At 44.1% G+C, this 23,329-nt stretch overlaps 1 protein-coding gene across 1 annotated transcript in view; it reads right to left on the bottom strand.

Annotated features, from left to right (window-relative positions):
* prkg2 (protein kinase cGMP-dependent 2) overlaps positions 1-23,329 on the bottom strand; it is a gene marked incomplete at both ends in the record, with an annotated part of 110,172 nt that overhangs the window by 3,445 nt on the left and 83,398 nt on the right. Inside the window, 4 exon segments of the mRNA XM_084323179.1 lie at positions 3,915-3,977; positions 8,615-8,737; positions 9,306-9,469; positions 11,770-11,911. Coding sequence (XP_084179305.1) covers positions 3,915-3,977; positions 8,615-8,737; positions 9,306-9,469; positions 11,770-11,911 — 492 coding nt within the window.

Below are 23,329 nucleotides of genomic sequence, written 5' to 3'. Positions count from 1 at the left end.
AGAGAAACAAGGCCAGGCAGGAGAAACAAGGCCAGGAAGGAGAAACAAGGCCAGGCAGGAGAAACAAGGCCAGGCAGGAGAAACAAGGCCAGGCAGGAGAAACAAGGCCAGGCAGGAGAAACAAGGCCAGGCAGAGAAACAAGGCCAGGAAGGAGAAACAAGGCCAGGCAGGGAAAACAAGGCCAGGCAGGAGAAACAAGGCCAGGCAGGGAAACAAGGCCAGGCAGAGAAACAAGGCCAGGAAGGAGAAACAAGGCCAGGCAGGGAAAACAAGGCCAGGCAGGAGAAACAAGGCCAGGCAGGGAAACAAGGCCAGGCAGGGAAACAAGGCCAGGCAGGATAAACAAGGCCAGGCAGAGAAACAAGGCCAGGCAGGAGAAACAAGGCCAGGCAGGAGAAACAAGGCCAGGCAGGAGAAACAAGGCCAGGCAGGAGAAACAAGGCCAGGCAGGGAAACAAGGCCAGGCAGAGAAACAAGGCCAGGCAGGAGAAACAAGGCCAGGCAGGAGAAACAAGGCCAGGCAGGGAAACAAGGCCAGGCAGGAGAAACAAGGCCAGGAAGGAGAAACAAGGCCAGGAAGGAGAAACAAGGCCAGGCAGGGAAACAAGGCCAGGCAGGGGAAACAAGGCCAGGCAGGGAAAACAAGGCCAGGCAGGGAAACAAGGCCAGGCAGGAGAAACAAGGCCAGGCAGAGAAACAAGGCCAGGCAGGAGAAACAAGGCCAGGCAGAGAAACAAGGCCAGGCAGGGAAACAAGGCCAGGCAGGAGAAACAAGGCCAGGAAGGAGAAACAAGGCCAGGCAGGAGAAACAAGGCCAGGCAGGGAAACAAGGCCAGGCAGGAGAAACAAGGCCAGGCAGGGGAAACAAGGCCAGGCAGGAGAAACAAGGCCAGGCAGGGAAACAAGGCCAGGCAGGGAAACAAGGCCAGGAAGGAGAAACAAGGCCAGGCAGGAGAAACAAGGCCAGGAAGGAGAAACAAGGCCAGGCAGGAGAAACAAGGCCAGGCAGGGAAACAAGGCCAGGCAGGAGAAACAAGGCCAGGCAGGAGAAACAAGGCCAGGCAGGAGAAACAAGGCCAGGCAGGGAAACAAGGCCAGGCAGGGAAACAAGGCCAGGCAGAGAAACAAGGCCAGGCAGGGAAACAAGGCCAGGCAGAGAAACAAGGCCAGGCAGGAGAAACAAGGCCAGGCAGGGAAACAAGGCCAGGCAGGGAAAACAAGGCCAGGCAGGAGAAACAAGGCCAGGCAGAGAAACAAGGCCAGGCAGGAGAAACAAGGCCAGGCAGGAGAAACAAGGCCAGGCAGGGAAACAAGGCCAGGCAGGGAAACAAGGCCAGGCAGGGAAACAAGGCCAGGCAGGGAAACAAGGCCAGGCAGGGAAACAAGGCCAGGCAGGAGAAACAAGGCCAGGCAGGAGAAACAAGGCCAGGAAGGAGAAACAAGGCCAGGCAGGAGAAACAAGGCCAGGAAGGAGAAACAAGGCCAGGCAGAGAAACAAGGCCAGGCAGGAGAAACAAGGCCAGGCAGGGAAACAAGGCCAGGCAGGGAAACAAGGCCAGGCAGGGAAACAAGGCCAGGCAGGGAAACAAGGCCAGGCAGGGAAACAAGGCCAGGCAGGGAAACAAGGCCAGGCAGAGAAACAAGGCCAGGCAGGGAAACAAGGCCAGGCAGGAAAACAAGGCCAGGCAGAGAAACAAGGCCAGGCAGAGAAACAAGGCCAGGCAGGGAAACAAGGCCAGGCAGGGAAACAAGGCCAGGCAGGGAAAACAAGGCCAGGCAGGGAAACAAGGCCAGGCAGGAAAACAAGGCCAGGCAGAGAAACAAGGCCAGGCAGAGAAACAAGGCCAGGCAGGGAAACAAGGCCAGGCAGGGAAAACAAGGCCAGGCAGGAGAAACAAGGCCAGGCAGGGAAAACAAGGCCAGGCAGGAGAAACAAGGCCAGGCAGGAGAAACAAGGCCAGGCAGGAGAAACAAGGCCAGGCAGAGAAACAAGGCCAGGCAGGGAAACAAGGCCAGGCAGGAGAAACAAGGCCAGGCAGGGAAACAAGGCCAGGCAGGAGAAACAAGGCCAGGCAGGGAAACAAGGCCAGGCAGGAAAACAAGGCCAGGCAGGAGAAACAAGGCCAGGCAGGGAAAACAAGGCCAGGCAGAGGAAGGCTCAGGAGGTAGAGTGGTCGTCTGGTAATCAGAAGGTTCCCGGTTCTATTCCTGGCTCGATTCCGCTCCTCCCGGGCAGCCTGTCGAAGTATCCTTGAGCAAGACACTTGACCCCTAATTGCTCCATAATTGTTGCCTCTGCCATCGGTGAGTGAATGGGTGAATGTGAAGAACAAAATTGTAAAGCGCTTTGGATAAAAGCACTATATAAATGCATCATTTACCATTTAGAATACTTATAATACTGTACACAACTATATGCCCACACATCTATGTTCATATGCACCTAATTTAACAATGAATTACAATTTTAAATAATATCAATCTAACATTTGACTACATTTAGATTTAAAGGGTGAAGCTCCAAGCTCCATTAGTGAGCTCATGACCCCCTACTGCCCCAGTAGGGTTCTCCGCTCCTCCGACCAAGGAAATTAACTTTCTGAAAATGAATAAATATTGTATTGTATGGTGAGGACTGAAGTAATGATATTCATGAAAGAAAATTGGAACAATACATGAAAAAGATATGTTTTACTGAGATCGCAGTTTCGGTCACTAGGGAGACAGGTAGTGGGTTTTTTAAAGGTTGACTCGAGGGTTAAGACCAAAGGTGACCGGGCTTTTTCAGTCGTAGCACTTAAATATTACGGAATCAGCTACCCTGTGAAATCAGGTCTGCTGATAGTGTGGAGTCCTTTAAACAGGGTGCCTTAAAACCTTTCTATATAGTCAGACCTTTAACACTTTGGCTGCCGGAAAACGCCTAAACACGTCATTCCCGGCCATGCTCAAGTTGCCGAAGACGCTTTACAGCGTCTTTAATATCAATATTTCAAAAATCTGGGATCGGATTCATATTTCCCCTCCGCTGGCCTGAGATCCACCAGGAGGACCCACTGAGCTCTCTGGCGGTTCAGGAGCGCCATCTGGTGGCCGATCGGCGCAATCGCTTAACAGGAAGTGCCATAGAGGTTGTGCTGGTCGGCCGTATTACTTCCGGGCACTGGCTATAGGTCCCGGGACTCGATCTCGACACACTACATAGCGATCGATTGCCAATAACTCGATAAACAACATGATTTGGACGTATATACCATTATACAAGCTGGAGATGGACCGGGTAAATCGACATCCCATAATGGTAAAATTTCTACTCTACGATGATCGCCCAACGGCGCGCGGAGACTGGGGTGAGTTTTAGCGTGTAAAATTACCGTCTTCGATACTAACTGCTATTATCAACATTTGACCCACATTAGATGATTGGTATAACGCTGCCCACGGAATTATAAACGCCCCCTAGCCCATCTGGTCAACATCAGATGACGTGTAGTAACTTCTAGAAGTACGTCTAGTTGGAATTTTTTATATCGCGCTGCCGGCAACCTACGATAATGATAATGATAATGAATTTAACCCATGGCAGCCAAAGTGTTAATTGATCATGTATGCGGTGTAACATTTGTGTATGTGGTTGTTATTTTAATTAACTTTTTGTAAAGTATTTTTACAAGCTTTTAATTTATATTATGTGATGTAACATGTGTGGTTATGTTATTTTGATTAACATTTTACTGCCTGTAAAGCACTTTGTGATTTTAATCTAGAAAAGCTCTATACAAATAAAAAACTTTCTATCCCTGACAAAGCAAATACACAATTTTGTTATATGTTTTTGTCAATAAAAAAATAAAAATAAAAATCATAATAGGTCTTTCATCAGAGTTAACACTTCCTTGAGGTTCATTCTTACCTGTGTTTCTTGATACCAGTTATTCCATTCTTCATATTGCCCAGGCGCTCTGCAGGATTCAGTCTGTGAAATAGACAAGTGTGCATATGAATGATGGTTGCTCAGTCTATACCTATTACATGTTATGTAGTCCTACCTGCTCAGTCTATACCCAAGGCCAGATTAAGACTTCAGAGGCCCCTGGGCCAGATTCTTGTGGAGGCCCCCCCACACACACGTGCATGCACGCACAGTGGCGTTTTTATATGTCACTTTAAAAAATATATAGAATACCGTAATTCCTCTTGTATTTGTTTCAACTGTAGTGGATACCAGGCTTGTATTAGGAGGAGGAACCAGCTCATTCGTGTTGGTGTTGGGGCTGGGCTGTGGAGATGCGGCGGGCGTATACGAACAGGTGGCACTGGCGTCAGCCACTGGTGGTGGTGGGCCGGCTGAAGTTGAACTAGAGGCTGCCGCTTCCTCTTCTGTCGCTAGCATCAATAATAATAACAACGTTAGCATTCTCGTCCTCTCTGCCCGCGGCGCCTGGCTCAGCCTCTTTAGCACTTTGACTGCCATGAAACGTGTTTAGACGTCATTGCTGGCCATGCTCAAGTTGCCGGGGGACGCTGTACAGCGTCCTTATATCAATATTTCAAAAATCTGCGATCGGATTCATATGTCCCCTCCGCTGGCCTGAGATCCACCAGCAGGACCCACTGAGCTCTCTGGCGGTTCAGGAGCGCCATCTGGTGGCCGATCGGCGCAACTGCTTAACAGGATGTGCCATAGAGGTTGTGCTGGACTCCGTATTACTTCCGGGCACTCGCTATAGGTCCCGGGACTCTGGCTCGTCACGCTACACAGTGATCGATTGCCAATAACTCGATAAACAACATGATTTGGACGTATATACCATTATACAAGCTGGAGATGGACCGGGTAAATCGCCATCCCATAATGATAGAATTTCTACTCTACGATGATCGCCCAACGGCGCGCGGAGACTGGGGTGAGTTTGAGCGTGTAACGTTACCGTCTTCGATACTAACTGCTATTATCAACATTTGACCCACATTAGATGATTGGTATAACGGTGCCCACGGAATTATAAACGCCCCCTCGCCCATCCGGTCAACATCAGATGACGTGTAGTAACTTCTAGAAGTACGTCTAGTTGGAATTTTTTATATCGCGCTGATTGCCATCAAACTGTATTTCATCATCAATATAATGCATTTGGGGCTATATATCACGTTCTGGAGAAAGCTGCAGAAAGAGATGAAAACATACTTATACATTAGACCATACTTTACTATGAATATGTGAATGAAAAAGTTTAACGTTGCTACACAATGAACAATACATATAGGACTTTGAATGGGCCCTAATAATGGCAATGTAGCAATAGAATTTAAAAAGTTATAGCCCTGCAAAGAAGGGGACTTTCTCCATAGACAAATAGAGCTGGCAATCTATGGTATATCATGAATTTAACCTTAGGCAGCCAAAGTGTTAACGTTGCTGCTACTAGTGCTAGCCAGGGGGCTATCCTCCTCCTTACCTGACGGGGTGAAAAAAGTAGCGATAGTTGGTATGCTTTGCCGAAGTAACGCACTCTTTCTGTCCCTTTCCTGTTTAGACTTTAACTTAGCAGCTCCGCTTTCCCACCGTTTTACTTTTTTATCCATGTTTTTTGAGTGTCACAGTCTCAATTGATCATACAGTACTACTCGAGACGAGTCTTAGCCTACTTGATCAACTTGCAAGTGCAATTCTCGCGATCAGTGGTCACCTGACCTGACAGTGACCCCTGGACCTGGACGTCAGTGTCACGTAGACTCAACGTCTCTCACCCCTCATTATCAAACAATTTGCAATACAAAAAATTTAATAAAAATAGATAGAGAAGAGATGAGATGATACTAGTAGTCACTATAGATGCTGTGAAAGTAAACGCTGGATGAGGATCTGATTATATATATATTTTTTTGTATCTCTTTTATTTTTTTTACTATTGTGTAGTGTGGAAGCCCCTAGTCGCGTTATTTCTAAACCTAGCCGCATTTCTGGCAAGACGCTCTCTGATTGGCCGACACCTGTTTCTACACTGGTTAAGCTTGGCACTCTTTCGAAGTTGGTTAAGGTTAGAGTTTGTCTTAGAGCGTGGCGATAGAACGCCAGGTAGTTTGCAGGCTGTTTGACGAGGAAATGGGCAAAGACACAGCTCGTCACGCGATTGGGCAAACATGTCAGTGGCCAATCAGAGAGCGTCAGTCAGTGCCAATCAGAGAGCGTCTGCCAGAAATGCGGCTAGGTTTAGAAATAACGCCCCCTAGGGCCCTAGTCACTAGGGGGAGCTCGATGATATCCGCTATCAGCACCGACGGGTCCATGCTGTCTGTCATGAATAATGATCCCAATCTGCCTTATTCGTGTCAGGGCTGTGTCTATTCTTTTACCAATGGATTTCCATTTCCGCGTTCGCGTTCTGCGATCTGATTGGCCACTGACGTTTCTTAGGCGACTCTTTTGAAGTTGGTCCGTTAGAGCAGTGGTTCCCAAAGTCGGGGTCGCGACCCAAAGGTGGGCCGCGAGCAGCCACGGGTGGGCCTCGAGATGATTTAAAAAAAAAAAAAAAAAAAATTATTTTTATTTTATTTTTTTGTCAGGCCACTGAACTTAGAAGCAGGCCAGGACAGTGTTTCTAGTTGTATTCTAAAATTCTATTCTATTGTATTCTAAAATGTGACTATATGGTTTTATATTAACTTAATAAATAAACAAAAACGAAAAATCTACTTATTTCAACGAACATTTCAAACTAAATAACAGATTATGCACATAAAACGCTGAAAACAACCGAAGCAACAATAGTATTTTAATGAGGCTATTATTATTATCATTATTATTTTGCAACAAGTTAGCCCTCTCATAAATAGCACATATAAATGAATAACTAACTTGAACTAACTTAAAAGGATTGAAGTGATATTTGGCTTAAAAAATCGGTCACATGGCAAAAAAAAAAAGAAAAAAAAGCCTGACGATGTCCATTGGGCCGCGGCTCTCTGACGCCTTATTTTCTGGGCCCTGGCCTGAAAAGTTTGGGAACCCCTGCGTTAGAGTATGGAATCAGGGTGTTCTATCGCCCTGCTCTAAGACAAACTCTAACCTTAACCAACTTCGAAAGAGTGCCTAAGCTTAACCAGTGAAAGAAAGAGGCGTCACACGATTGGCGCTACCAGAAACGTCAGTGGCCAATCAGAGCACAGAACGCGAACGCGGAACTGGAAATCCGTTGATAAAAGTATTCAGGCGTCGGGGCTGGGATGTGGAGATGCAAGTTTTGACTTTTTATTGCTGTTTTTACCTCAAACGGAAAACCTCAAACTCTTATGAAGAGGAAAAAAAATACTCAAGATTAGCCACTTGCAGACGGCAGGGTGTGACGTACTGTATATTTTAGTTGATGAAATATTTTAGTTGACTAAAATATTTTAGTTGATGAAATATGTTTTCATTCAGTGTCACAGTATGACATCGATCTCCAAAATAAGAAAAAAAATTGAATAAAATGTGGGGCCTCTAGTGACGAGGGGCCTCCAAAAATGTTTAAAATAAAAGTTAAAAAAAAATAAACAAATATTTGGGGCCTCTAGTGACGAGGGGCCTCCAAAAGGCCTCGAGTGACGAGCGGCCTCCAAAAAAATTAAAAATTAAAGTAAAAAAAAAATAAAAGAAAATGTGGGGCCTCTTGTAACGAGGGGCCTCCAAAAGGCCTCTATAGTGACGAGTGGCCTCAAACAATAAAAAATTAAAGTTAAAAAAAAATAAAAAGAAAAGGTTGGGGCCTCTAGTGACGAGGGGCCTCCAAAAAAAATAAATAAAAAAAATAATTCTCATTATCACTAGAGGCCCACGGGCCGCGGCCCGGTCGGCCCGGTCGTTAATCCGGCCCTGTCTATACCTATTACCTGTACTTGATATGTATGTCCTACCTGCTCAGTCTATACCTATTACATGTACTGGATATGTTAAGTTGAGTTAAGTTTATTTTATCTCGAACAGTCAACCATATAAAAACACAATAAAAAATTATAAACTAAAGAAACAAATTTAAAATGAAATCTTACATTCTTCATTAAATGATAAACAAATTAGTTTGAGAAGGAGCAGAAGGAAGCAAATGCATATCTAGTCCTGCCCCTTTCTCACAATATCATACATAAACAAAATCTCTTACAAATGTAAGTATGTCCTACCTGCTCAGTCTATACCTATTACATGTACTGGATATGTAGTCCTACCTGCACAGCTTGTGTACGAGGCCCTCAGGTCTCTGGGATATGTAGTCCTACCTGCACAGCTTGTGTATGAGGTCCTCATGTCTCTGGGATATGTAGTCCTACCTGCACAGCTTGCGTATGAGGTCCTCAGGTCTCTGGGATATGTAGTCCTACCTGCACAGTTTGCGTATGAGGTCCTCAGATCTCTGGGATATGTAGTCCTACCTGCACAGCTTGCGTATGAGGTCCTCAGGTCTCTGGGATATGTAGTCCTACCTGCACAGTTTGCGTATGAGGTCCTCAGGTCTCTGGGATATGTAGTCCTACCTGCACAGCTTGTGTATGAGGTCCTCAGGTCTCTGGGATATGTAGTCCTACCTGCACAGCTTGCGTACAAGGTCCTCAGGTCTCTGGGATATGTAGTCCTACCGGCACAGTTTGCGTATGAGGTCCTCAGGTCTCTTGGAGATCTTCTTGGGGAAGTCCATCTTCTCTATGCCTTTCAGAATGAAGGTGTACGTCATCATCTGGTCACTGCCTGAGAACGGAGGACTGTGGGACGGAGAGATTGGTTTAGTGACTCAGTCCTCGTCGTTATGACCAGACTGAGAGGTCGGTTTAGTGACTCAGTCCTTGTCGTTATGATCAGACTGAGAGGTCGGTTTAGGGACTCAGTCCTCGTCGTTATGACCAGACTGAGAGGTCGGTTTAGTGACTCAGTCCTTGTTGTTATGACCAGACTGAGAGGTCGGTTTAGTGACTCAGTCCTTGTTGTTATGACCAGACTGAGAGGTCGGTTTAGTGACTCAGTCCTTGTTGTTATGACCAGACTGAGAGGTCGGTTTAGGGACTCAGTCCTTGTTGTTATGATCAGACTGAGAGGTCGGTTTAGTGACTCAGTCCTTGTTGTTATGACCAGACTGAGAGGTCGGTTTAGTGACTCAGTCCTTGTTGTTATGACCAGACTGAGAGGTCGGTTTAATGACTCAGTCCTTGTTATGATCAGACTGAGAGGTCGGTTTAGGGACTCAGTCCTCATCGTTATGATCAGACTGAGAGGTCGGTTTAGTCTCAGTCCTTGTCGTTCAGACTGAAAGTCCAGGTGAGCGTCGGTACCGACCTGCCAGTCAGGAGCTCGAAGACCAGGATGCCCAGAGACCAGAAGTCCACGCTGGTGTTGTGTCCTTTGTTGAGGATGATCTCTGGAGCCACGTACTCTGGAGTCCCGCAGAAGGTCCAGGTCTTCTGGCCACACGGGATCTTCTTCGCGAAGCCAAAGTCCACCTGGCGGCAGGAGGAGAGTCTATTTAAACTCAGGACTCGTTGAGGGAGAGCCTCGTTTTCAATTTTAATTTACTCAGTTTATTTGATCAGAGACAGTGCATATTGTTATATTCTGATCAATCTGGCCAGTATCACGTCTTCTTGTGTTATCCTCTCTCCATCCACTCCTCTGCGTTGTGTACTTTTAATGGTCCTGACGTCTCAGATACTGGCTGATACAATCCTTATCTCTCCCCGTTAGTGCGATCTGCAAACCATAATAATTCTCCACCTTCGTAAGAATTCGACACTTTGACACAGCGTAATATCTTACAAGGAGAAGCGTTGTTTATTTGATAAACAGAAGCCTCAGCTCAGATGTTAACAGATTGTATTGTCCTTGAAAAGTCTATTCTAATGATCTTTCGGTGTGTTCAGTCTATCGTCCTCCTGCTATTCAGTCCAATGGTGGTCAGGCCTGGTCTTTAGCCTAAACCCTCCTCGCGTTAGCCGAAGCTAATGATGATGTGTCATTCTTCCTCCCCCCCCCCCCCCTCTCCGTGATGAGAGGAGAGAGTCTCTTCTGGTTTCTTCCCTCTTAGTCTCAGTCAGATTTTAGTCTGCCCTACCCGGAACCACTGTCAGCTTTATAGGATCTTCGTCATAGCAACGACGGCCCACCCCTTTCTGGTTGTCATGTGCAGCGCTGTCATGACAACTGCTAATAACCTTTCACACATTTCAAAACGTTTCATTACTGTTTCATTAAGATGAACCTCTCTCCGCCCTGCTCTGTGGGCCCACACTCGCTCTTATCAATGTGTTCTTACAAGGAATGTCAACATTCGGCCCTGCTCAGTGTGGTGCTCACAATCACCCTGCTCTACTGAACCACCATCTCCTGCTTCCACCGTCAGCATGCACTTCGACCTCTCTGGCACCGTTACATGCTACCATCTCCCCCCAATCTATACATCACATACATTGAATAAACCCCGTTTTCTCTCAATATCAATCAACAGTTATACATTTATAAATGAATACAAATTAAAAACTGTAAATATGCCAACATTAGCAGGGTTGCTAGTTTTCAGTTGTAGTCCCTGGGCTAGATGTTTAAGCCAGAAAAGAAACAGAAAAATAGAAGGACATTAAAGCTAATATAAAAACAGTTTAAAACATATTCTGTACATTCACACTAGGCATCCGTGCATCTATAAGAAACAGTGTACAGGGACAAATCAAAGCTATACATGTATAAACACCGTATAGGCAGTCACACATATGGCAGGCACACATATACATAATCATAAATCACATAACCACATAATCAAGTCTTGCTCAAGGATACTTCGACACACGCTGCCAGGAGAAGCCAGAATCGAACCGGAAACCTTCCGGTTACCAGACACCTCCTAGCCACTATCACCCCTATGTTGATGTTGGACGATGGTGGACCATTACATGTTGATGGTGTGTGTGTGTTCCTGTGGGTTGGCCCATCGCATGTGTGTATGTTAAAAAAAATCTGCATGACAAATAAAGACTTCCTCTTCTTCTGTGTTAAATCTAATAAAATGTAAATGACAAACTTTACCCAGACCATCGTATCTGTAGATCTGAGTCATAGACAGAATGTTCGGGATGTCTGGTAGGGATATTACCCATAGTGTGTGTAACTTAATGGTTAGATAAGTCAATATAACTATTATCTGTATAACTATATCTGTAACCATGGTAGGGCTGACCCGATTAGTTGAATATTCGACTAATTGATCGAAAGGAGCCGTAGTCAACTGCCAACCTCTTAGTCAAATGCAAAAAAAATATATATATACCTGGTATATATATAATTTTTTATTTAATTTTTTTTTTATCATTCTTTCCAAAAGCAAAGAGGCCTAGAAGCGTGGCTAACACTAATGGCGCGCATACCAACTAGCTGCCTAAGAAAATGGGCACAGAGGCACTGAAAGGCGATTTCACCCATCTAATGAACACACTAGACTAGACAAATATCAAGATGTATCCATCAGTGGACCAATTGCATGCTTTCGCAGAGGACAAGAAGCGTTCAGTCGACTCCTTCAGCCATTAAGCACCCCCACAGCCCAAATGAAATGATAAAAAATTTAAAATAATAATACATTATATATATATATACATTTTTTTTGCTCCTGGGTCTGTTTCATATCTGGCACCTACCAGTTGACTATCGGCAAATTTCGGCCAATCAAAGTCGACTATCCAAATCCTTAGTCGGGGACAGCCCTAAACCATGGTTATCATGACAGGAAACACTAAAAACAAACACATCTCACCAGCTTGATGTATCCCTCTGCATCCAGCATGAGGTTCTCAGGCTTCAGGTCTCTGTAGACGACCCCACTGTGGTGGAGGTAGGAGAAGGCCTCGGTGACACAGCCCACACAGAATCTGGTCGTGGAGTCGTCGAAACTCCCCCTGCGGACAAGAGAATGAGGCAAATGTATAATTTATTTTATATAGACTGTGCGGTGATTGATTGAATGAAAATGTTATTAACAGATTGCAGAATGGGTACAATACAGTACGGCTCAATACACACAATTGTTAACACTTTGAGCGCCACTCACGGCTTTATTCGGGTTTACGCCCCGACCGTTGAATGCCACGTCACGGCTATTCTCGGGTGTTTTTTTTTTCTTTTTCTTTTTTTAGCGATCTGAAATCATATTGCATCACGCGAGCCTACCGTTGGAGATCCAGGGACCGCCGGCGATCAGATGTGAAAAAAGTGCCCCCTATCGTCTCCCAGATGGTAAATCACCCTTTTGGAATGGACTCAATGAAAGTGAATGGGAGAACGGATTTCTGACTCCACATTTTACTTCTCACTGATGCAGCCGGGGTTACCAGAGTTCATTCTGGAGCCTCTGAGCCGTGGGGAATCATGTGTTCGTTCTACTGTATACACGTTGGATCAATACACTTATCGATTTTTTCGAATGGTGATCAGGAATTGGAATATACCATTTGGATACCATCTGATGTCCGGTAAGGAATCTATGTTATCAGTGTTAGGATAATCAGACTCGTTTTCACGGAGATATAAGCGTTTCCATTATATGTGATATAGCTGTTTTGACTGTAAAAGCCATGAGGAAATAATAGCAGCGATTATCAGCGCACGGCACGAGCTCGCGTGCGTGCGCACACATATACTATCGATCATCTAGCGTTTATTTGAAAACTATTCATAAATAGACCGACAAATGACAACGTTCTGGAATATTCCAGTAAAAGGCGATTATCATAGAATGGGTTGTTTTTCCCCGGAAAACGGGTGATTTTCAAAATGCTATCAAACGGAAATGAAGCGATAAAAATACAATCTGCCTTGCCAATGTTGACTGGAAAATGATTCTTTGATAAGCGATGGGCAGATTAGACACATAGCCATAATTTAAAACATAGATTAGGCGATATTAACGTTAACATTGGGAGTGGATGGTGGCATCAAGAGGGTAAAAAGGAAAACCCGGCGTGGCATACAAAGTGTTAAGGAGATGCAGACCAGAGAAAGACTTTCGTCTTGTTTACATCAGGGTCCCCCATTTTCAATTCATAATGAATTGTAAGTAAGGGTGCAATTAACACTGTGCAATCCATTCTTTGTGGATCTAGCCCTCAATCTACTGATTCATTCTGAAGCTGAACTCTTTCAATTTCCTTTTACTATTTCCTTAGCTAGTTTTAAGCTTGCTTTACTCGCTTTTTGAACTACTATATAATTTATTGTGCAGCTTGAATGAAAATCACCTGTTGGTGATTCACGTGTGTAACTATGTTATTTGGATAAGATGCAGGGAGGGGGGCCTTTTGTGTGTGTGTGGGCGGGGGGGGGATTGCAGGGAGATATTGCGCCAAATATTGGGGCAACACCAAAATGTATGTATTTTCACATTGTCTGCAAAAAAACACCCAAAACAATATCCAAATAAAAGGCCGTCACTCGCTGAGGATGAGGTGTATTTGCACCAAATCTCACATGGAGGTTCAAAACACATAAATAGAACGTTCAGTTCAGTTCAGTTATTTTTTATTTCTGGTTTTGGACACATAACAACGGTCATTCCATAAATCGTCAACGTTTTACCAGCTGCTATTGCAGCATTGTCCAATTGTCCGAAAAGGGCTAGGGAGAAGCACTAGGCTTGTCGGGCCCTACCCCTGAAGACTTACGTTTCTTTTCTTTTCGTTTTTTCATTTACATACATACATTAGTTAGTTAAACCCTTTTGCTCTTTGGGGAGCATAGGTCATTCATGAAATCTCTATAGCTTGTTCGGTGTTGGGCGATTTTCTCTGCTTCCTTCCATGATGTTCTTTCTTCCTTGAGATCCGCCTCGACAGACCTTCTCCAGCTGTTTCTGGGTCTTCCTGGCTTTCTCTTCCCCTGTGGGTTCCAGGTTAAGGCCTGCCTGGTTGTGTTGGAGGATGGTTTTCTCAGGGTGTGTCCAATCCAGACCCATTTCCTGCGTTTGATTAGGGTTTCAAGTGGTTCTTGTTGAGTGGTTTGCCAGAGCTGTTCGTTTGTGATGGTGTTTGGCCAGTAGATTCCCAGGATGTGTCGTAAGCATCTGTTTATGAAGGTTTGCAGTTTGTTTGAGGTTGCTTTTGTGGTTCTACATGTTTCTGCTCCAAACTCTGAACTCTGAACTCTGAACAACAGCAGTGGCCCGCCGAGATCCTTTGTTGTGGCCGAGGCAAGGAGAAGGCGCGACGGCGAGGTAGAAGAGCCGGCGTCCGAAATAGATTGAGATCCAAACGACACAGAACCACATTGCCCAGCATATTGTTGGCCAATGTGCAATCGATAGGAAATAAACTGGACGACATCAGAGCACGGATCCAATTCCAGAGTCCCATTCGGGACTGCAACGTCCTCTGTTTCACAGAAACTTGGCTGTCTCCAGACGTCCCAAATCATGCAATAGAACCGGCAGATCACTTCTTCGTTCTCCGCAAGGACCGAACGGCAGAAGAGTCACAAAAGACGAAAGGAGGCGGCATTGCTTTCATGGTAAACAAGGAGTGGTGCGATATAGGCAACGCAAAGGAATTGTCTAACCACTGCTCCCCAGACCTAGAGTATATCACCATCAAATGCCAACCCTTCTTTCTCCCGAGGGAGCTAACGTCCATCATCATGATCGGAGTATATATCCCACCACAAGCGAACACTGGGGCCGCACTTTCAAAGCTACACAACGAGGTAAATAAACTACAGATAGCTAATGTTGACGCTGCCATTTTGGTTCTGGGCGATTTCAACAGCTCGCGTCTTAAAAAGGTGTTGCCGAATTTCTATCAGCATGTGACCTGTCCCACCAGAGGCGAGAACATATTAGACCATGTATACTCGCAATTTAAGAATGGGTACAAGTCACAGGCTCTTAGTCCATTCGGTAAATCCGATCACGCCGCCATCTTTCTTTTGCCAAAGTATAAACAGAGTCTCAAGCGAACGCCGGTAGTATCGCGAGAGGTTAAGGTCGCTTTCACACAGGGGCTGTTTTGTCCGGACTTTCGGACCAGAATTCGATAGTCCGGTTTTTCGGGTTTGTGTGAATGCGTGTCGAACTCGGTTCGCGGACCAAACAGGCGAACTCTGGTCCGCCTGAAAACGTCGGTCTCGGTTCGGCTTCATCGAACCAAACGCGAACCAAATATAGGAAGTGATTATTATTACCACTGCTCGCAGCACTCACTGCAAAACAAGCACACTGCATCTAATCTCTCTATCTATCTCTCTATCTCTCTATCTCTATCTATATATCTAACTGTGCATCTTGGGAAGAAGTAAGAAAAAACGCGGCTTATTATTATTACCGAGGCGCACGGCATTGGATCAATGGATCAATGCCACGTCAATACTATTATTACCTTACCACTGCTCGCAGCATTCATTCACTGCAAAACAAGCACACTGCATCTATCTCTCTATCTCTCTATCTCTCTATCTCTCTATATATCTGTGCATCTTGGGAAGAAGGAAGAAAAAACGCGGCTTATTATATTATTAATAAAACAGCTGCTTGTGGGCACTCATAAAAACACTGTGGTCTACAAGTTGTTTAGCGAGAGGATGGTGGTAATGTGCTTCAATAGAACAATGGATCAATGCCATGTCAAAACTCGCCTCCGCTGACCACGGCTCGCAGACAGTCCACACACAGACACACACACGCGCGCGCACACACACAGGCTCGCAGCCACACACACATTTCCACTGTCCCTTTTCGACCGCGTGACATTGTTCAGAAGGACTCGGTCCGCCTCACAGATTTCTATGTGAACGCAGGCGAACCAAATGAAGAATGCAACAATGTTGCAACTTCACCCCCAGAACCGCACCGAGTCCACCAAAACTATATGTGAAAGCGACCTAAGCGTTGGACTGTGACGTCAGAGGAGACACTCCAAGCTGCACTTTAATGCACAGACTGGAGTGTATTCCGTGATAACACAGCCAATATTAACGAATACACTGAAACGGTGCTTGACTTTGTCTGTACTCTGGTAGAAGAAACAATCCCCTCTACCACAATTAGAATTTACCCAAATCAAAAGCCCTGGGTAGATAAATCCGTCCGTGAGGCTCTGAAAGTGCGCACCTCAGCCTACAATACCGGGCTGGTGACAGGCAACATGGAAGAACATAAGACGGCAAGATACAACGTCAGGGGAGCAGTAATAGAGGCAAAACGGCGTTACAGGGATAAAGTTGAACTTCAGTTTGAACAGGCTGACTCTAGAGGTATGTGGCAGGGCCTCAGAACAATGACAGATTACAAAGGCACCTCCCTCAAACTGAACAGTGACATCTCCTTAGCAAATTATCTCAATACCTTCTATGCAAGGTTTGAGGCTGTGAATAACAACACCAGCCTACAAGCCACGGCAATGGGGGGGGGGGGGGTCTGCTGATGGAGACTCAGTGTTCAGGGTAACAGAGCATGAGGTGAGGCGGACCTTTAAAAAAGTGAACATCAGGAAGGCAGCAGGACCGGACGGCATCCCCGGCCGCGTCCTAAAAGTCTGTGCCGACCAACTGGCCCCGGTATTCACTGACATCTTTAACCTGTCCTTAGAACAGGCTGTCATCCCCACCTGTCTGAAGAAGTCCAACATTAGTTAACTGTATGAGTTGTCAGGTTAGGTGTTTTTATAATTTTTTTTTAGAATGTGTCCTGTCAGTGTACATGTCCATTTGTGTTTCTGTGCCTTTTTATGTTCCATGTATGGACCACAATGGAAACAAGCCTTGGCTTTATTGTGTTTTATCCATTTTTGACCTGCGTTATTGACACTGTTATTGTCTTGTCTTTTAAAATGTTTTTTTTGTCATACGATTTGTGTCAAAATAAAGTATTCAATTCAATTCAATTCCATCATCCCTGTACCCAAAAAATCTACGCCCGCTTGCCTCAACGACTACCGCCCTGTAGCTCTCACCTCCATAGCCATGAAGTGCTTTGAGAAGCTAGTGAAGGGCTACATCTGTTCCTCCCTCCCCATCAACCTGGACCCCCTGCAATTTGCATACCGCCCTAACAGATCCACGGAGGACGCCATAGCCCATGTGCTGCACACAGCAGCATCACACCTGGACAAGAGGCAGGGGAACTATGTGAGAATGCTGTTCATCGACTACAGCTCAGCATTCAATACCATAGTCCCCTCCAAACTCATAGCCAAGCTCAGGGACCTGGGCTTGAACTATGACCTCTGCCAGTGGGTCTTGGACTTCCTGACGGGCAGACCCCAGGTGGTAAGAGCAGGCAACTGCACCTCCTCATCCATCACGCTCAACATAGGGGCCCCCCAGGGCTGTGTTCTGAGCCCCCTCCTCTACTCCCTGTACACACATGACTGCGTGGCACAGCGGAACAACAACACAATCATCAAATTTGCTGATGACACAGTAGTGGTGGGCCTGATCTCTGCCAACGACGAGAGGGCCTACCTGGAAGAGGTAGAGAATCTGTCACAGTGGTGTCAGGAGAACTGCCTCTACCTGAACATCAGCAAAACAAAAGAGATGATTGTGGACTTCAGGAGGTCGGGGGTCAAGGACTACAGCCCCCTCAGCATCGACGGGGCACCGGTTGAGAGAGTGAACAGTTTCAAGTACCTCGGAGCCCACATATCCGAGGACTCGACATGGACCACACACATTGACAGTGTTGTGAAGAAGGCACGACAACGCCTCTACTTCCTCAGGCGCCTAAGGAAGTTCCAAGTCAGTCAGAAGATCCTTAGGAACTTCTACTCATGTACAATAGAGAGCATCCTGACTGGCAACATCACCTCCTGGTTTGGGAATAGCACTGCACAAGACCGTAGCAGACTACAAAGAGTGACACGTTCAGCCGAACGCACAATTGGAGGGGGGCTTCCCACCCTCCAGAACATTTACAACAAGCGGTGCAGGGGGAAGGCTAAGAGAATCATCAAGGACTCCAGCCACCCGAACAACTGCCGCTTTGAACTGCTGCGGTCAGGCAAGCGATACCGGAGTCTTAAGGCGAGCACAGAAAGACTCAGAAGAAGCTTCTATCCCCAGGCCATCAGGCTGCTCAACGAACAATAAACACTATGCAACAACCATCAAATGCACACAGCACACACACCCACACGCACACACTCACTTAAACAAACAACACACTGCAGCACCCACTCTCCACACTTTAGATCACCTAAACACACTTTACACTTTATATTTATTGGTAAAGGATTTGCACTACAACTCGTACACCTTATTGATTGATTGATTGATTGATTGAAAAGTTTATTAACAGATTGCAGAATGGGTACAGTACAGTACAGCTCAATACATACAATTGTTAAGGGGATGCAGACCAGAGAAAGACTTTCGTCTTGTTTACATCAGGGTCCCCCATTTTCAATTCATCATAACATATATGACATACATGACATACAGATAGACAGTACTGCTACATCTATACATTTATGACATATCAGATTTGCAAATACAGTACTGTTTGTGATACAAAAGTGTCCAGAAAAGGAGTGTATATACATTTGGCATAGAAACTGTACATTGGAGGAGGTTGGTTGGGTGGGGTTGGGTGGGTTGGGTGAGGGCTGTACATTGGAGGTGGGGGGGGGGGGGGGGGGGGGGGTTGGGAAGGGGATACTTACTGTAAATTGTACCTAAATTGTACCTCATCCCATTTCTGCTCTGCACTATATAGTATTGTATATTAGTACATTGCATAGTATATTGTATATTGTATGGTAACTCAGTTACTTCTATTCTGCATCGAACATTGTACATATGTCTATACTGAACACTGTGACCTCTATTTTTACTTCTATTTAACATGCTATACTATTTTATTTCATACTTATCTTGTCTAGCACAGTCTCTGGAGCGTAACAGTAAGAAGCATTTTGTATAAAAGTAATCTGTACTTCTGTATGACAACTATTAAAGAAACTTGAAACTTGAATAATAGAACTGATTTGACATTGGTGTTGAAGATGCGGAGTTTGGTCTTTGTGGAGATGTGGTTTGAATTCCATGTTTGCTTCAGTATTAGAAATGCTGTTTCTTGCCATCCCTATTCTTGCTAGGATGTCTTTGTCGCTGCCTCCGTCCTTCCCCACGATGCTTCCCAGGTATGTGAAGGTGTCCACCTCGTCCAGTGCCTCTCCGTCCAGTTGTACGGCCTCTTCTAAATTGTGGTTCATCTTCATCTCCTTCGTTTTTGCTTTTATTGATGTGTAGTCCTGTGGTAGCTGCAATTGTGGCGAGTTTTGTGAGTTTGGTCTGCATTTGTGTTTGTGTGTGTGTGAGAGGAGGACTATGTCGTCGGCAAAGTCCCAAATCCTCTAATTGAGACCACATTGTCCACTGAATGCCCAGATTTTGTTCGGCTGTGGTTTTGTTTCATGATCCAGTCGACTGCCAGAAGAAAGAGGAAAGGGGACAGTAGGCAGCCCTGTCTGACTCCTGTCTCTACTGTAAAGCTGTCTGTGAGCTGGCCGTGTGTATTACTCTGCAGGATGATTGTAGGTACAGCTGTTGGATGATGGTTATGAACTTCGTTGGGATACCGTAATGTGCCATGAGTTTCCATATAGTGTCTCTGTCTAGACTGTCGAATGCTTTGTGGAAGTCGATGAATGTGAGGTGGAGAGATGTGTTCCATTCCAGGGTCTGTTCTATGATAATGCGAAGGGTGGCAATGTGATCTGTACATGATCTGTCCTGTCGGAAACCCGCTTGTTCTTCTCTGAATTCTTTGTCCACTTCTTTGGACATACATACATAGTACATACATATAGTACACATTACAGTACACATTACAGTATAGTATACCTGCAGTATATAATAGTATATAGTACATAATAGTGTATACAGCACATATATAATGTGATGTGAGATATATAGTACATGATATATACAATATAATATAGTACCATAATAGAATAGCATATACTGCAAATATAGTTCAATATAATATACAAATGAATTATAATATGATTATATAATGTAATATGATATAACGTACAATACAGTATCAAACGTATTTCATTTTTTTATTAACCTGTTCCACACAATGTGAAAATCCGCATAAAATATATACCTAGGTAAATGGAATATTGCTCCACTTCTACAAGGGCTATTTGCATATTCTTGGTATCTAGGTACATCTATGGACCTCAGGGAATGTATTCACAGTGTCGGAAATATTGTGTCTATTACTAGGCTTGCTTAAATTGTGATGAAACAAAGGAGAATATGAATTATGATTTTTCTTTGCATCTTTGACAGTGAATAACACCAAGATAATAATGACCAAACTTAAAAAACTGCCACTGATGTTGTTCAGTACCTTCTTGAGATCATGTGTAAAAAGAATCTAAGGAAATTAATAAAGGGAAGATGATAAAACCGAAGGTTCTGTAGATACAGTACTGAATTCTCCCATCCGGACCAATGCAATTTGAAATATTATTATAGAATATAGAATAGATGCTTATAAATTACCTTATTATAGCCAATTAGCACATTTATATATATATACATATATTATCTTTCAAATGCCCGAGTTCAATTTGGATTTAGTATCACCAGGCGTGCATAAGAACAGATAATGATATCTACTGTAATTTACTGTACCTTTTTATTTTCACCACAGTGCAACCATTTTGAAACTAATTTCAGATCTAATTGTTGCTACATGCTAACAATAGGGAGGAGAAACTAACTGCGTTTCAATATTTGTCAAAAACATTACCTTTTGTGGCTTATTATCCCCCATAGTATCTGCCAGGAAGTGTAGTTCGGCAAAATTCCAACGCTGATCCACAGATATGCATCCCCTCGACAAAATGGCCGCAAAAAACTACAATTCCCATGATTCAAATTTTCCAAAATGGTCGCCGTCTTGGAATAGACTTCAGCAAATCGAAAACTTAAAACGATATAATGACACTTTTAACCTATTGCTAAACTAACGTATTGATGATAATATACATTCTACATGCTTTTGTGATATGTTAGTGATGTTAATACTTGAAAACGTTTGATTTTAAAATCGCTAATTTTTTGCATCACTCTAAAAAATATGGATATATGATCATAATGTCATTTTGGGGTCGGTACCGACCCTGAGGGGTGGAACAATGCAATTAAAGCTCTTCTTCCCTTCTGTACCTATCAAATATTTATTTTTTTAGTCTAGATTTGAATTGATTTATGTTTTCACAATATTTTAATTCATCCTCTAGCCCATTCCACAGGGTGGCTCCGTAAGAGGAGATACACATTATTTTCAGGTTTTTTTTAAGTTCAATGGTCCTCTGAGGTTGTATCCCCCCTCTTTATCCAGTAATTGATTATTTCGGTAATAATTGATTATTTCTTGCTTTGTACATAACATGCAGAGTTTTAAAGTTTACCATATCAATGAACTTCAAAATGTGTGATTGTAGAAACAGTTTGTGTGTGTGGTCCCGATATCCTGCATTGTTTATTACTCTTATTGCTCTTTTTTGTAGGATAGTCAATATATTTATGGTTGTTTTGTATGTGTTAACGTTCCATGTTGAAGAAATAATAATTCCTGGGTAAACTATGCAGTTATTCAACAGAACACAAGGTCTTTTCACTGGGCATTTTCTTTTATGTCAAATATTGTATGTTCACACAAAGGTAATGTATGATGGTCAGTGATGCCGGTAACGCGTTACTAAGTAACGCGTTATTGTAATCTGATTACTTTTCCCCGAAAATAGTAATCTAACGCGTTAATCTTTAAAAGCCAGTAATCTGATTGCAGTTACTTGTCCAAGTGGCTGTGCGTTACTATTTCGTTACTATCTCATCATAAATTCATAATGCAGGCGGAATGCAGTATTTTATTTCGTTTTCGACAGTCAAAAATACATTTTGAGCTGTTTTTCTTATTTGGGAGTGACGTAGTGTGGCAGTGAAAGGGTTACACAAGAATGTGTCCCGCGGCGTGACTGGAAGCTCTGTCTGTGAGTGACTCTGCTTTGGTCCAATCACATTCCCCATCCACAGTCTGCGGCAGAGGCAGAGTAGGGCGGGTCTTCACAGCACGTCATGTGACATATGCGCCAATCGTGTGACAGCAGGGCTCCGTTGTTACAGCCTCGTCTGCATTCGTCTGAGAATTCCACCCCAAAACGCTTGTCTAAACGCAAAATTAAAAGTGAAACCGCAAGAAGACTTTTGCGGTTTCTGTTCAGACTTCCACCCCAAAACGCTCGTCTAAACGTAGCCTCAGTCAAAATACTGTCTACCGCTAAAAACAGCACATCCAATTGCATTGAAAGCATCTGGAATCACAACACTAGCCGACGCTTCGACTAGGTACAGGAGGACTCGGAGGCCAGCCAAACAGCAAAAGAGAGAGATTGTTTCTTTCCCTTTTGATTAATGTATATTTGATGGTGGCAGAGCAAAAGCTCTTATTTGCCAGATTTACAGTTAATTTACATGTTAAAGAGAGACTGATTGTATGTTTATAGAGAGACATTTATAAAAACAATTTAATAGTTACAGTTGATATAATTGAATAGTTCAGCCTGCATTTGTTAGATGTGAATGGATACACTGGTTTTGTAAAACCACTGGCTGGCTGCTCTAATGCTGTGAGCATCATAGACTGTTGCTTTACCATACTTGATGGTACAGAAGCTGAAGCACTAGTTTAACAATTTACGTTATGTGCAGAGAAACAAGTTAAAAACAATTTATGCACTTTCAATAAAGCGTTTAAAAAAAACTGTTGGGGGAACGACGACGACTTCGTAACCTAGTTACTTTCAAAGTAACTAAGTTACTCTGATAATCAAGTAATCAGTAAAGTAACTTGGATTACTTTTTAAAGGAGTAATCAGTAATCAGTAATCGGATTACTTTTACAAGTAATCTGTGGCATCACTGATGATGGTGCCCCAGAAATAAAGGGTAGGTTCCTGTGAATCATAAAAGGTATAACACTTGATACTGACTCAAAGAATAAGCTCAGAATTGGCAAAAATATTACTTTTGTCTACGTAGGCTTTAGAGGGTTTTAAGGTCCCGCATTTTTGTGCCCTAAACATTCTAGCAGTATACCTCTCTGTTTCAGTCCTCTAGCTTAGTTGGCTGATTCTGGCACCAGAATAAATGGGTTTCATAATCCAGAAGTTGTGGATTTCATCTAAATGTGTGTAGTGTTAGGATCTCTATTAGCTGCTACAGCATCACAGCAGCTATTCTTCCTGGGGTCCACGCAGGTCTGTGCTTTGAGAACCGGCACTAAGAGAATATTTAAATGCTCAGTGAATGAA

This window comes from Notolepis coatsorum (assembly GCF_963971535.1).
Source record: "Notolepis coatsorum genome assembly, chromosome: 10".
Lineage (NCBI taxonomy): Eukaryota > Metazoa > Chordata > Actinopteri > Aulopiformes > Paralepididae > Notolepis > Notolepis coatsorum.
Note: the sequence above shows the minus strand (reverse complement) of the source record. Positions and strands in the feature narration are given on the sequence as shown.